The sequence below is a fragment of the Phocoena sinus genome, chromosome 3 (genome assembly GCF_008692025.1).
Source record: "Phocoena sinus isolate mPhoSin1 chromosome 3, mPhoSin1.pri, whole genome shotgun sequence".
Lineage (NCBI taxonomy): Eukaryota > Metazoa > Chordata > Mammalia > Artiodactyla > Phocoenidae > Phocoena > Phocoena sinus.
In genome coordinates, this window is record NC_045765.1 from 129,584,737 (window position 1) to 129,599,800 (window position 15,064).

A 15,064-nucleotide genomic window follows, 5' to 3' on the forward strand; every position below is an offset into this window, starting at 1 on the left:
TGTTTTTTGTATCTAACAAAATGGAGTTATTATAGTGTATTGGGGATAATATATTAAGGAATGTTGGTTAACCAGTCACCCCTGCCAAAATCAGATATGAAAAGACAACAAAAGTTGGCAACAATTCTAGTTCTGATATTTCTTCTTCAGAATTATATTTAATAAGGTTAGTCTTTGAAGAATGCATTAATTTCCTTACCTAATTTAAAACAGAACTTGGAGACAATTCATAATTACAAAACTTACAAATTCATGTAAGACTAACTTATGTAACTACCTCTATTGTTTTATAAAATCACCAACTTAACTTTTTTAAAAACTTATTTTTAGGTAATAATGTTCCTATACCTCCTCTAGTAAAAATTCACTAAGTTATATTTATAGTCTAGCAGCTTCTAAAAGGAAGTGAAAGCTGAGGGCTCTATGAGGATATAAAAGCAGCCTATGAAATAGCTTTAGTTTTACACAAAACTAACATTAACAAGTACAGCATATCTTGTTCTTTCATGGGGCCAGCAAATTGATAGTTGTTTTTTTTTAAGTTACAAAAATAGAATGGAGTAATTATATCTACCAACTCACAATAGCCTGTTCAATGGAGAGTAACACTGTAATTTCTCTTCAAAGACCGTAAATAGGAAGAAAATGCCCCTAATTCTGCAATATAAGGAAAAATCCCAAACCCTTGGGCGCCACTTACAGGCAAAAAACTTCCACTGATTTCAGTTACTAACCTGTAAAAGAGGAATGTACTTAAAATCTTTTGTTTTAATATGAGTATTCTTTATATAACTTATACTACAAAAATGTATTTTCTACAATTTAAATTTCTACATCCGAAGATCAAAAACTGGAGGAAATTATGAAATTAAAAATCTCACAGAATTCTCTTTAAAAGAATACAATAAGTCTTTAAACAGAAGGGGTCTCCAGACCTATAGTACCACTGAAACAAAAATATTTCAAAATCTCAATGTTAGATTTTCCTCCTGAAAGTATGAATGCAACTACTGTCAAAAAACTAAAGTTCAACTGAGATTTTACTAACTGCTTACAATCAAAGTGTTTATACCAATAGAATCAAATGAATTTCAACCCCATTAACAAGGAAATTGTAAAAAAAAAAAAATCACTATTTCAAGAGGAGAGGGAATCAACATTTTACTATAAATGAAATGTTTAGGTATAAGATTTGGGATGAACAAACAGCATTCTGGCTAGTGACATTCATTTTAAAAAATGATTATGCTGATTAGCCCATAATTTCATATACTGTGCAATTATTATCCACCCCTTAAACAAAGAGGGGGGGAAAAAACCTAGGTTACAAAATGCAAAAATTAAGCATGGATTACTCAGTACCTGAATTCTATCTGCTTACACCTTCATCCTCTTATTTTGTGTGGAGACAACACTAAACAACATCTATATGTTGATTTTACAGTAGTTCCTCTTCTGCTATATTCAATAGCTCATTAAGATGACTAGAATGCTGACACTTGCTACTGTATCCAAATATTCGGTCTCATGAGAACAGACAAAATTAATCTCTCAAATTTTGGGTTTAATATTTTTATCTGGAGCTCACTTGTAGTAACAATTGCCTACAACGAATTATCCTAGTCAAGTTTTAATCCAATCTTCCCAGGAGCAGTAGTGTAGAGGAATAACCCTGTAAGACTAAGTTACATGGACAAGAGCACACAGAAAACTACCACAGTCACAAATCTTTCCTATCAATACTGCCATGGCACAGTGCTGACCATATTTTTAGTTGGTTTTTTGGGGGGGAGGGTTTGAGGCGGGGAGAGGGAAACGGGAAACTTCCAAGGAATCAACGAACTGTGGTTTTAAACAATCAAGTTCCCCCCAAAATCACTTTAGATAATTAACCAAAGCCAATGAGTCCTGCTGTCAAATTCGTTTCACAAGGGAAACAAACCTAAGGCAGTCTTTAAAATACTCAGAATAAAGGTCAGAAAACCCTATAGGGAAACGGGTGACAATCACAAAAACATTTCCAGCAACTCAAAATACCTCTCAAACTTGTGCTTTGCATACACTAGTCAGATTCTTTTAAAACAAGGATGATGGCTGTCACAGTCAAAAGAACTTCCTTAAACATAAAAATTTCCAGTTGCCAAAAAGGGTCAGGCCAGGAACGGCTGGTCTGAGTTACCTTACAAACACCGTAGCGCACAGGCAGTACGGCTCTTACGGAGCCGGAGCCACAGCACTGTGTCCCCTGGAAGCCGGCAGTCGGCGGCGGCCCGCGCAGCTGCACGGAGCAGGAAGTACCGCACCCGCGCCGCGGTCCCCAACCACGCCAGAGAGGCTGCGGGGAGCAGTCACCACCGCTTTGAAACTGAATGGCTGACACATCCGGTCCTGGCTCTTACACCACTCCGCCAAATACAAACCTCAAAGGCCAAATTCAAACTCCAAACAGAAGTCACTCAAGTCCTAGTGGTGCAGTCTTCATTCCCAAGGAAATTGGGGGACGCAATCAGAAAACCCCACGTCCTAAAAGACCGCAAGCCCCCGAGCATTTGCAGCCGGTCAGCCCACACCGCTTTGACAGACGTTACGGAGCCGTCCACCCGGAGCCCCCTGCGGCCGCGCTCCGAGCGCGCAGCCTTCGTCCCAGCCCGGCCCCCGGTACCTGCCGAGAGACTCTGCCTGTCACAGCCGCGGGGACCCCACTGCTTTCTCCGCAGCGCTCCGGCCCCCCCACCCCCGGCCTCGGGCAGGGCTCCCCACCTACCCCGCCCACCTACACCGCCCGCCCGCAGGGTCGGGCCTCACCCCGGCGCCCCCGAGGACTCTCGTCCGGGGTCGCCGCCGCTGCACGGCTGCCCGCCTCCCAACCCGACACGGAGGGCAAGGCCAGGGTGCCGCTCCGGGGCTCCTCGGAGAGCTCCGATTCCGGGAGCCCCCAAAAGCCAGCCCAGGCCCCCACACCTTATCTCAACTGGTACCCGCAGCGCGGATCGCACGCCTGTCACATGTCTGCAAACAATAACAAACTCTCCCGCATGTCCCCGCCCCGGGCCCCCGTCCCGTCCCGTACCCCAGGCCAGGTCCGGGGCGCCGCCCGACGCCGGAAGGGTCAAAGGGGGTGCCCGGGGGCTCCCGGCGAGCGGCGTGCAGCCTTGCTGCACGGAGCCCCGGGACGCCCTGCGCAGTGCCCGGGGTTCATTCATTGCCCTCGCCCGCCCGCCCCCGAAGTCCCCATCGCGCCCCCGGCCGCGCTGCTCACCCGGCTGGGGCCGCCGCAAGAGGCGGCTCGGCGGCTGGCGTCCGCTTCTCCCCGGGCTCGGCCCCCGCGGGGCTCGGGGCGCCGCTGTCCGGTGCGGCCGCTGGTTCTGTAGGGTGGGCGCCGCTGCGGCTCGCGGCTCCGTGGGGCGGCGGCACCACCACAGGCTGGAAACCGCTCCCGCCAGCGGCCGCGTCCGCGGGCTCCGGCGACGGGGAAGTGGAGGAGGACGGCGGCGAGGCGGTGAGGAAAAGCGGCGGCTCGGGCAGCTGGTCCAGCTCCACACTCCGCACTTTGCGCAGCTGCCGCCGCCGCCAGTCCGCCCGTTCGCGGCCCCCACTGCCCGCCTCCCGCAGCAGCCCCGCAGCTGCCGTGGGCGTGCTGCTCGCCTTGAGGGCCCCTCCGCCGCCGCCCGCTTCGGGGCTCGCCGCCCCGGCGCCCGGGAATCCCGAGGACGAGGCGCGATTCCCCGTCGCCGCCGCCATTTTCTCTCGCGGGCTACATTCGCTCGGCCCCTGCGAGGGAGGGAGGGGGCGGGGAGAGTGCAGGGGGCGGGCGGACGGGCGGGCGCTGCGCCTCTAGCGTAAGGCCGCCTGCGCCAACTGCGTGAGCGCGGCCCTCTGGGCGCCCGGCAGGGGCTGACGCGCGGGCGCGCGGGGTTCGGTGGAGGGAGGACAGCCGGCAGCAGGTTGGTGGGGAGCCGGCTGTGCGCTCCGTCCTGCGCGCCGGCCAGCAAGGTGGGCTCCGAGGTGGCCGCCGTGGGGGCGCGCTGCGGTTTGCGCGCCGCACCCGCCGCGCCGCCAGGTAGTCCCGGGCTGCACCGGCGAGAGGAGAAGCTTCGGTGGAGGAGCGCCGCTTCCTCTCCGCCGCAATCTCGGCCCGGCTCGTCCGGGGCTCGCCTCACGGGAGCCGCAGTTCGAACTTCGATGTATGGGGCGTTGAAGGGGACGCAGGCGAGAGGGTCTGCAGTCTGTCATTCGCATTGCCCGTTGCAGTGGGCGTCGGGGAACCCGGGCGCGGACCAACCCACCCCCGACCCCGCCTCCATTCCGTACGGGGCGCGCAGGTGGCGCCCAGGGCTGTCGCCTGCTGCAAAGCGAAAGAAACCCAACGTTCAGCGGCCCTGGTGCCGCGCACCAAAAAAAACAAGTTTTATAAAAGCTTTCCTCATCTTTTGCCCACCCCCCCACCCCCAAAATCATGCTACAAATAAAAGTTTCCTGGAATATCTTGTTCAAAACCTGAAGTCACCGATTGGGACACTCTTCTCACCCTCTATCCCGCCCCCGGCTAGAGGGAGACAGGAGCGGGCGGCGGGGGTCCGGGGGATCTCTATAGATTTCTATTTTTTCCTCCGGTGTCTTTGGGGAAGGCAGCGATTTACAGGACCACAGAGAGCACGTTTGGGGAATGAACCAGGAAGTGTGTGATATTGTCATCCTCGGACAGGTTCTGGCCCTCCCCGAATCCTATGCCTTTAGTTGCACGTCCCTCTTCCCAGCAGGGTCGGGCCGCCGTCCGGGTTCTCTCCGCCCCCGCCCCTGCAGTGCCGGAGCTGCCTAACGCGGAGTTCCGAACCCTTCCAGTCCCTGGGGGCGTCTGGCGATAAGGTGCTTTGGAATGGAAAAAGCACCATTTACATGTTAATGATTTTCGACCTTTCTTCAGGCTTCCGTGTCGCGTTTATTTCTCCCCTCCCTTCTCTTCCTCCAGCCGGTTTGTCTGTGATGAGAAATCTCCCACAACCCGGGAGCAGAGTCCCTAGATTTATTTTATGAAACAGGAATTAAGGCGGGGGCTGGGTTGTGGGGGGGAGGCAGAGGGCTCCTCAGGAACAGAAAGGAGAGCGGTATCCTGTCAGTATTCATATATTTCGACAGGAGTCTAAACTGTCTACAAAATAATTCCTTTGATTTTTTTGGAAATAGATAAAATGAAAACCTCCTTCCTGGCTATAAATGGTAACTGAGGAGGATGGTGATATCCGAGGGATTTTTAAAGCGGGTTCAGATTTCATATTAGCTCAGTGTTTTGAGTACTGCAACATCTGCCATAAGATAGTTTTAGATAATTACATCCAATGGCACAAATTTTGAAACTTTAGATAAATCTGTTAAAAGTTTAAGTCTACATTTAGGCTATAATTACACACTCTTTTAACGGTAGCCAAGTGTATCATCCAAAGAAAACAGTAGTTATTTCCCAGGTCTTCCCGGATTGCCACACCCACCAAATCCTACATTGGAAAGGATAAACTTTTTTCTTTCCTATTTAGATCAGAAAACCTTTAAATTTGCACACACATATTTAGGTAACTGTAAATGAGAAAAGTAAGTACACGCCTTCAGCTTTTCAAAATTGTTCCAGTTTTGAAGTTCGGCCAGAGTAGAAAAGTGGAAATGGAATTCCAGCAAAACATTTACTTTTGCCTCTTCATTTGTACAGTGATGAAAACGGAACCAAGTGAGAGGAGCACCAAATACAACACTATCAACTAGCCACAGTTCTCTGACCTCCATCCATCACACCACCGTGGAGAAACCTTAAGTGCTGGTCTTTCATCTAGCTTTTGGTACTTTGAGTCATTTTCCCCTTAATCTTTTTTTTTTTTTTTTTTTGCGGTACGTGGGCCTCTCACTGTTGTGGCCTCTCCCGTTGCGGAGCACAGGCTCCGGACGCGCAGGCTCAGTGGCCATGGCTCACGGGCCTAGCCGCTCCGCGGCATGTGGGATCTTCCCGGACGGGGGCACGAACCCGTGTCCCCTGCATCAGCAGGCGGACTCTAAACCACTGCGCCACCAGGGAAGCCCAATCTTTTTTAAAAATTTTATTTATTTCTGGCTATGTTGGGTCTTAGTTGCTGCGAGCGGGCTTTCTCTAGCTGTGGCGAGTGGGGGCTACTCTTCGGTGCGGTGCGCAGGCTTCTCATTGTGGCGGCTTCTCTTGTTGCGGAGCACGAGCTCTAGGTGCATGGGCTTCAGTAGTTGTGGCACTCGGGCTCAGTAGTTGTGGCTCGCAGGCTCTAGAGCGCAGGCTCAGTAGTTGTGGTGCCCGGGCTTAGTTGCTCCGCGGCATGTGGGATCTTCCCGGACCAGGGCTCGAGCCCGTGTCCCTTGCATTGGCAGGCGGATTGTTAACCACTGGGACACAAGGGAAGCCCTTCCCCTTAATCTTTTATGTAAATATTCATGTTGTCATCATGCATCTATACACCGACAAACTTTTTTTTTTTTTGCGGTACGCGGGCCTCTCACTGTTGTGGCCTCTCCCGTTGCGGAGCACAGGCTCCGGACTCTCAGGCTCAGCGGCCATGGCCCCCGGGCCCAGCCGCTCCGTGGCATGTGGGATCCTCCCAGACCGGGCACGAACCCGTGTTCCCTGCATCAGCAGGCGGACTCTCAACCACTGCGGCCACCAGGGAAGCCCCACACATTTTTTTAAGGTAGAAAAATAAAGGACGTGCTTGACTGAAAAGGGTGTTCTTCCTCTGCCATATGTTGATACAACGTATTTTTGAAGAGATTTTAACCCATCGAATTGCTACCATAGATTTTGCATCTTAAGCATGGTTAAGATTCTAGTTCTAGTTTGGTGCTGTAGGAGCCTGCTTTATATTAATGCATAAAGGCATATGTCAAATTGCCTTAATGTGATTTCTTTAATGACATAATGGTGTCTCTTCCAAGGTTGCTTGTACACTGAAAATTCCAGTTCCTATTTCCAAGCTCTTTATTTCTATCCTCACTCAGATACAAATGTTGCAGTGATTTCATTTTCTTTGTTTCTATCCTCACTCAGGTACACATGTTGCAGTGATTTCATTTATGCCATGACAGCTATGGTAACCTTTACGCCAGTGCTTTACAGATCACTGCTTCCACATAGTGCTTCTGGGATCCCTAAGTCACACTTCAGTTCCTACATCACATTCATTTGGAGGATCCAGTTTAATATTGGTGCATTTCCTCATCGTGCATAAACATCACTGATATTAGAATGAATGGAGTTAATATGCACTGGCAGAAATATTTCAGCCCATGTATCATTCATCATGTATTTATTAAACACCTATTATGCACATGCAAGAAGTTTTCTTCTTCTCTGGGGATATTGTTGGTTGTTTTTCATATTTATAAAAGTAAATAAATAAAACATTCCCATCTGCAAGTATTTTTATTAGTGGGTATTTATCAGGCTGACTCTGATAGAATTTCAGATCCATCAGTATGCGTGGTTTCATTTCTCTGTGAGATCTATGTCTTAGGTAGACATAGAGAGTAAGTAGAGAACCTTGAGAACAGAGTAAAAGCTGGTGTCCTAACAGAGTTATCAATATTATTATGGAATACTTGCAGGAGAATTGGGGCTGGAACTTGGTTTCTCTGTGCTCTTTCCAGACACCATAATTCCCAGGTATTTCCAGATGTCCTAAGTCAGGAAATCTTGTCATTTATGGGATAGTTGTCCCTCTACAAGTACACTGTAGGTGACATTATAGTAAAAAGTTTCTTAACAAGCCTCCACTTAGCTGACTCATCCAGTAACAGATACCTGTCGTTCCTGGTGTGGTATGCAGCAGGCAGAGGGATGCCACAGCACAATGAATGCTCATGACACCTGCACACCAGGAGAGTTATGGACCCCAAGAGAATCCATCATATTTTTTCACAAATCTGACTATACCTGTTATAACTATCCTTATGGAATTTAATTAAATACTATTAAACATGAGTATGTAAGTGCAAAATGAAAGTTGTTCCAATGAAAACTAAGTTAAATGCTTTGAAAGAATGAATGAAGGTGAGACACAGAAGAATCTCTGTCACATTAGTTGTGGGTATGATGATTGTGAAAGATTGGGGAAAAAAGCATTCAAATCTGTAAGAACTTTGCACGTATCTATCAGTTTTCACTTTGCTTGAAAGAGATTAAAAGTGAAAATTGTCAACGAGATATGGGAGAAAGATACATAGGGCTCTGAATAGTGGACCCACACTCAAAAGACCAAGGCCCTACAGCCAAATACTGGTTAAAACCCCCCAACTATACAAAACAAAACCCTGTTATTTATGTTTTAGGCTAAAAGAAAATATTTTATATTATATATACATATATGCATATATATAAGATTCCTTTTTATTAACCAGCCATCTAAATATTTTGCATGTATTTACTTGTATTTAAAATCAGAAACTAATTTTATGGTAAATAATGAAAGCCAGTTGAATTGGGATTTTTATATTTAAAAATACAACTACAATTAATGAAGTTTCATTTATCTCACAGTTAGCAAAATTCTGCTTACCTTTACAACTCTGCACTGATTCTTTGAATTCTTTGCATGAGCCCTGTTGCTTGCTTTTTTTTTTGATGTATGATGAGATATTCTTTTTCCATTTAACTTTTGTGGCTTAATCATGACCATCATTTTTTCAAAAAAATATTTGAAGACTTTCTGTGTTTCCCCAAGGTCCTCCTGTAATATTCAATTTCTTTCTTTGAATCAGTGTCCTTGTTGGTTTTCTCTTCCTTTGTGGTCCATTGATCCAACTCTGCTAAATCCTATGCTGACAAGACTTTACATGTAATCTGGGAAGTTTAGTACCACTTCCTGTGGCTTAGTCAACTTCTGCATCTTTTGCAACATGTGCACCTTCAGTTTGCAATCGATGTGCATTGTTTTGGGGTCCAAACTGCTAAAGATATATACAAAATTGGCATCCACTAGAACAGTGCTGCCTGATAAACTATAACGCAAGCTACAAATGCAGGGCACATATGTAATTAAAAATTTTCTAGTAGCCACATTAAAAAAACTAAAGAGAAACAAGTGAAATTAATTTCAATAATATATTTTATTTTACACAATATATCCAAAATATTACTATTTCAATATGTAATCAACATTGTAAAATATTATAATGAGATCTTTTACCATTTCTTTTTGTACTAGATCTTTGAAATCTGGTGTGTTTTTTACTCTTCAGAACATCTTGAACATAATTTGAGCCACATTTCAGGTGCTTAAAAGGGCACATGTAGATAGTGGCCAGTGTTAACAGACAGCATAGCCCTAGAGCCATTGTACCTAAGACTTAGGAGTTTCATGGACCATTAAATGTCTGGTTAGGCCAGATTAGTGTATAATTTTAAATATCCACATTTATATGTTCAGGAAATAAAGAATCAAAATAGATATAAATTGGTAACATATAACTAATATATTAGTTAATTAAGTATATTAGTCTTTAACTAAGACTAAGTATAGTCTTAGTTATAACTAAGTATATTAATCTTTCTACTTCCAGCAGCTAAACTTTCAAACAAATTTCAGGCACCATTGTCAGCTATCTTTCCAAACTACGGTTCTGATTCTGTCCCATCTCCTCAAACTCTTTAGAGGTTCTACATTACATACAGTATAGGGTCCAAATTCCTTCTTTCATTCATTCAGTGAGTATTAAATGCATTAGCTCCTATGTGCTGGGCACCATGCAAGGCCGAAGGATGTCACAGAGATCAGAGTAGACCTACCATCTGCCCTTATCACACTCCCAGTCTACCACGTCCCTCTGCCTCCACCATTGACTGTTCAGTTCTCAACACAGCTCACCCTGTCCTGCGCCTGGGCTCCAGCCACAGATTAGGAACAGATCATGCTCTCTTTCCTCCGTGCTTTCACCCATGAGCCCTCATCTTCTGAAAACACTTCCTTATATCCACCCCACCCCCAAAGTCTGGACACCACTACCCCTGGGTCTGGCCCATTCCTAACATTTGGAGGGCCAGGGTGAGTACACATGAAGGCCCCATACAACATTTTAAATTAGTTAAAAGTCAAATTGTAAACCAACAGTAAATAAAATATGTTCTAGGCTCCTACCTGGATATATATAAAGACAAATTTGAATGTTACATGTAAAGTTGTGATTTTTATATGACTGGCAACAAAATATTAAAGACAATTGTATTTATATCTGGTGTTCCATTGATGGGCTGAGAGTGTTTGGATGAGTACTAAAATAAAGACAAACATTAACTTCCTACTTTTATTTCAACAAAATTACTAATTATGTTGTTATAATTGGGATTTTCACATAATTGGCATTTGATCACTTGAGACAATCCAATTATCTGTTATTATTAAGAGGCAAAATTCTATTTTAAACTACAAATTTGATGAATATCAAAATGTTAAATAAAAATTATTCAAATAAAGCTGAGTCTTTAACTCTGAAAATTTAATTAAATGTCATCAAATATTTTATTTGGATAAAACTATTTGCAGTCCTAGCATTCAACATCCATACAGTTGCCAATGTAAGGAATAGCAACATACTTCACATGTTTTATTTATACTTCCATAAATACAAGTCTAAGTCATACATATTGCTTAATACTGCAAAATTTTCCTCAGCATTTGTGAGCAACTGTTGTGAATACTGGCCTAATGGGTGACTAGCTCAGGACCTATGAAATAGGCCAAAAAGAGAAGCAAGGGCTTCCCTTGTGGCGCAGTGGTTGAGAGTCCGCCTGCCGATGCAGAAGATACGGGTTCGTGCCCCGGTCCGGGAGGATCCCGCATGCCGCGGAGCGGCTGGGCCCGTGAGCCGTGGCCGCTGAGCCTGCGCATCCGGAGGCTGTGCTCCGCAACGGGAGAGGCCACAACAGTGAGAGGCCCGCGTACAGAAAAAAAAAAAAAAAAAAAAAAAAGAGAGAAGCAAGAACAGGAGCACTCCGACGAAGAGGATATGACACGTTGTTATACAGGAATCTATTGCATTCCTGTTATCAGAGGGGCAGATTTGACAAGTTAGCTTATCTCTTCTCCTACTGAACACTTCAACTAGTGAAATTCTCCCCGACTGCAAATTAACGTTGATGTCCAACATCGGCAGGAGCACAGCCACAGACCTTCTTGACACGTCAAGGTCATGGGACAAGACATGTGAAGCAGTGTTTCCCTAGGGCCTGAAAGGCACTGGTCTCTAGAGCAGATGTTTAGGGTTCTGGGTCATGCTAAGCCAGCACTGCACACCAGATCTGAGTGACCAGGGTAGCTGTGTGTTCTTTAATACATTTGCTTTTCCAGATTTGTGATGCATGGTGCACTGTATTCTCCTGCCCAGGTCTGAGGGAGGTACTGCTAAGCACCTGCTAATGAGCAGGCCCTGTTCCAGGTGCTGGGAGTAGAGAAAGTGAGACGATGCCCTTTCCCTCAGAGAACTTCCAGAGGCTGCCCTTGTGGGAGAGCCACTTTTGTCCGTGTCTGCATTTTCCACCAGCTCATGAGACCCTGGAGAGAGGAACCATCTCCCCTTCATCATCCTTGTCTCCCCAGAGCCTCTAGCTCAGTGCCTTTCATGTAGTAGATGCTCAATTAAAAGGAGTTGACTCCAGTTGTTACAAAACACAAACTGTCCAAGACTCCTTAGGATTTGAGCTTCAATCACAACATTCCATCCCTAATGGGGGAAAAGTTCTCTTTCCTTAAAAGAATATGAATGCATCTGCAAATATAATTTTGCACTTTCTTTAGAAGAAGGTGAGAATTTATTTCTATATGCATTCTAATTGTCTCTTATTGGGGATAATTGAGAGGGAGGGAGGGAGAGAGAGAAGGAGGGACATAAGGAGAGAAGGGAGAGACAGAGAGAAAATGAGAGAGAACTGAGGAGTGGGAATCTAAAATGCAGAAGAAGAGAATGGCAGAAAAGGAGCCATATCTGTAACACATGAAACAAATCTGAAAGTTTGTAGGAACAGGATCCTAGAAAGTTTATAGTTATAAATGATTTATTGAGCATTTACTATATGCCAGTATGATGATAAGTGCTTCATATATGTTAACTTATTTAATCTACACAATAACCCTATGAAGTAGGCACTATCATCATTTGCATTTTCCAGATGAAACTGAACCACGGAGAGGTTAAGCAACTTAACCAAGGTTACTCAGCCAGGAAGTGGTGGAGGTGGGGTTTGAACTTATATGCTCTGGCTGCACAGCCTGTTCTTCAAATCTTAAAAATGCAATATATATCCATTATAGATATTGGATATATATACTAATATAACATATTAAATATATTTGTTGATTTTCACTGGTTAGATATCATTCTCTTAGTGACCATAAAAATATTCATGAGATCTTTCAGAGTTCTTGCCTCAGTGAGAATGGGGAATTTTTATTCCCCAATGATTTAAGCATCTCAAGTGAAAATTTTACCATGGGGATCTTTATTAACACATCCCTTTGAATGGGAAAAAGGATATTATACTCTGTATTATTTTTTAACCCAAAGTTGCAAGCTGTTTCAAATCTTATATTTGAAAAAAATCATTGTCTATCAAACATAAAAATTACCTTTGAATTACTATAGATCTTTAAATTTATTATACAAAGAAATGGAAATTAATATCTAGCCTAAATATTCTCTGGAAAGATGTGTTAGAAACAGTTAGCTGCCCACCAAATTCCCTCTCTCCATCCATTACCATATAGTTGTAGTTGGAAAGCAGCTACCCAGCCAGGGACTATGTTTCCTAGCCTGCCTTGCAGCTAGGTATGGCCATGCAACTTGTTCTCACCAATAGGATATGCGCCATGGCACTGTCTGGATACAGATGACTATAATGCCCCATGGGATGGCAGAGCCACAGAATAAGAGGGTCCCCAAATGATTAGGTAGAGGACAGCCCCATTAGACAACCTCCTGAATTCCTTCCCAGGGGGAAAAAAAAATCTATTTTGCTGACCAAGGAATAGAATTCTAGTGTACTTGTTTAGATCTATTTGTTATAGCAGTTTAATCTACCCTAAGTAACACAGTATAATTTTCTTTGTTCACTAATGCATTGTAATACTTACAACTTTCTATAGGAGAAGCAGCATGCCATAGAGACAAGAGGGCTCTAGTATTAGCCAGGTCTCTGTTTGAATCTCTGCTCTTCCATTATTAGCTGTGTGACCTTTGGCAAGCTGTACACACTTTAGTCATCATCAATGCGGGGCTATACTGTTGGAACCTCGCCCTTTTCCTCTCACCCTTACCACTACTTTGGAACACAGCAGCCAGATTGCCATGCTGGCCACTGCATCTCTCTGGCCTCTGAAGCTCACTTTGCTGACCATGTGGCCAGCTGGAAGTGGGCCCCAATTTTCAATCCTGAGCGGTCCTTAACCAATGTTGGAAGTTGCAGTGGTGTACTACTACAGGTGGTTTGCACCAACTTATGAGAACCTGGAATACACATGTCTTCCCAACTCCAAGTTCAGTGATGTCACGTTGACAGCTTAAAATTGGCCATGATGGGAGTATTTACACCACAGGAATAAACAAACGCTACAAATCAAAACTCTCCCACCCTCTCCCAGAGCTGTTTGTTAAACATTGACCAACATACCAGCTTTCTTACCCTCGATGTGGGATAACCCAGGAGTGTGTTCTACAATGATTTCTCGATTTTTTCCCAGCAAGACTAAGCTCCAGTTACTCATAGTAGTAGCCAGCTTGGAAATAAACCTTTATTAGCTGCCTTCCCTGTATCATTTCTTCACTACTCTGCCTTCACCTCCCAAACAACTATTTGCATTAGAATCTTGTCTCAAGGTCTGCTTTTATGGGAACTCAAACTAGGACAGGGTCTAGCAATGAAGTTGAAATCATGCAAAGTACATAGCACTTAGTAGGTGCACCGCAAATATTACCTCTTCCCTGTGCTGAAATACTATATGGCTAAAGCAAACTCAGCAGAGTTATTATAGGTTAGTTAACCATAATAGGAATTGAAAGTATGCATTAAAAACTCAATTGCCCAAATACATGAATCACTTCCAATGACTTTTTAAAACTTTCATTATTTTAAATAGAGTTTTACCATAATAAATAAAAATTACACATATGAAAATTCAAGGTAAATCTCTAATACATCCAAAGAGACAAAGTTAACTCTGGAATCTAGTCTTGCGAGATACAGATCTCCAGTTTCCCTTTACATTGCTGGTAGCTATAGGCTTCTAATAAATTTAAGGCCTCTGACCTCTAATTGATCTTGATGTTTCCTTAGCAATTGTCAGTTTCATTTTATTTTGTTTTTTATTTTAGATATTTGTGTTGACCTCATATTTTTATGTCAACTTGGAACAGTGATGTATGCCGGGATCCCAGTATCCTAGTAATAAATCACAATTTTGGAGCCACCGGAAAGCTCTTTCATGAGGTCACTGTTACAAAGTTGCTTACAAAGATATAACCTCTCTGGATATTTTTCTTTAAAAATAGTCCTTTGTGGTGTCTTTATGGTGAAAGTATGAATAACATTTCTTATTTCAAAATAAATGGGGTCTTGGGACTTCCCTGGTTGCACAGTGGTTAAGAATCCACCTGCCAATGCAGGGGACATGGGTTCGATCCCTGCTCCGGGAAGATCCCACATGCTGCAGAGCAACTAAGCCCATGCGCCACAACTACTGAGCCTGCGATCTAGAGCCTGAGAGCCACAACTACTGAAGCCCGCATGCCTCAAGCCCATGCTCCACAACAAGAGAAGCCACTGCAATGAGAAGCCCACGCATCACAACGAAGAGTAGCCCCTGCTCGCCACAACTAGAGAAAGCCCACGTGCAGTAACGAAGACCCAACACAGCCAAATAAATGAATAAATTAATTAATTAATTAAAAGAAAAACAAAAAAAACAAAAGTAAATGGGGTCCTAACAGATACCAGAACTGAGGATGTTTTGGAAAAGCCAAATGATCAGTTTCCGAGGAGAGGGCATTATGATTTAGTAGAAAAAGTGCCAAA

General features: G+C 44.4%; 1 protein-coding gene across 1 annotated transcript in view; it reads right to left on the minus strand.

Annotated features, from left to right (window-relative positions):
- The window catches only part of MAP3K1 (mitogen-activated protein kinase kinase kinase 1), an 81,625-nt gene extending 77,861 nt beyond the window's left edge, over positions 1–3,764 (minus strand). Inside the window, 1 exon segment of the mRNA XM_032625663.1 lies at positions 3,260–3,764. Coding sequence (XP_032481554.1) covers positions 3,260–3,741 — 482 coding nt within the window. The 5' untranslated portion in view covers positions 3,742–3,764.
- Between the last annotated feature and the right edge of the window lie 11,300 nt (positions 3,765–15,064).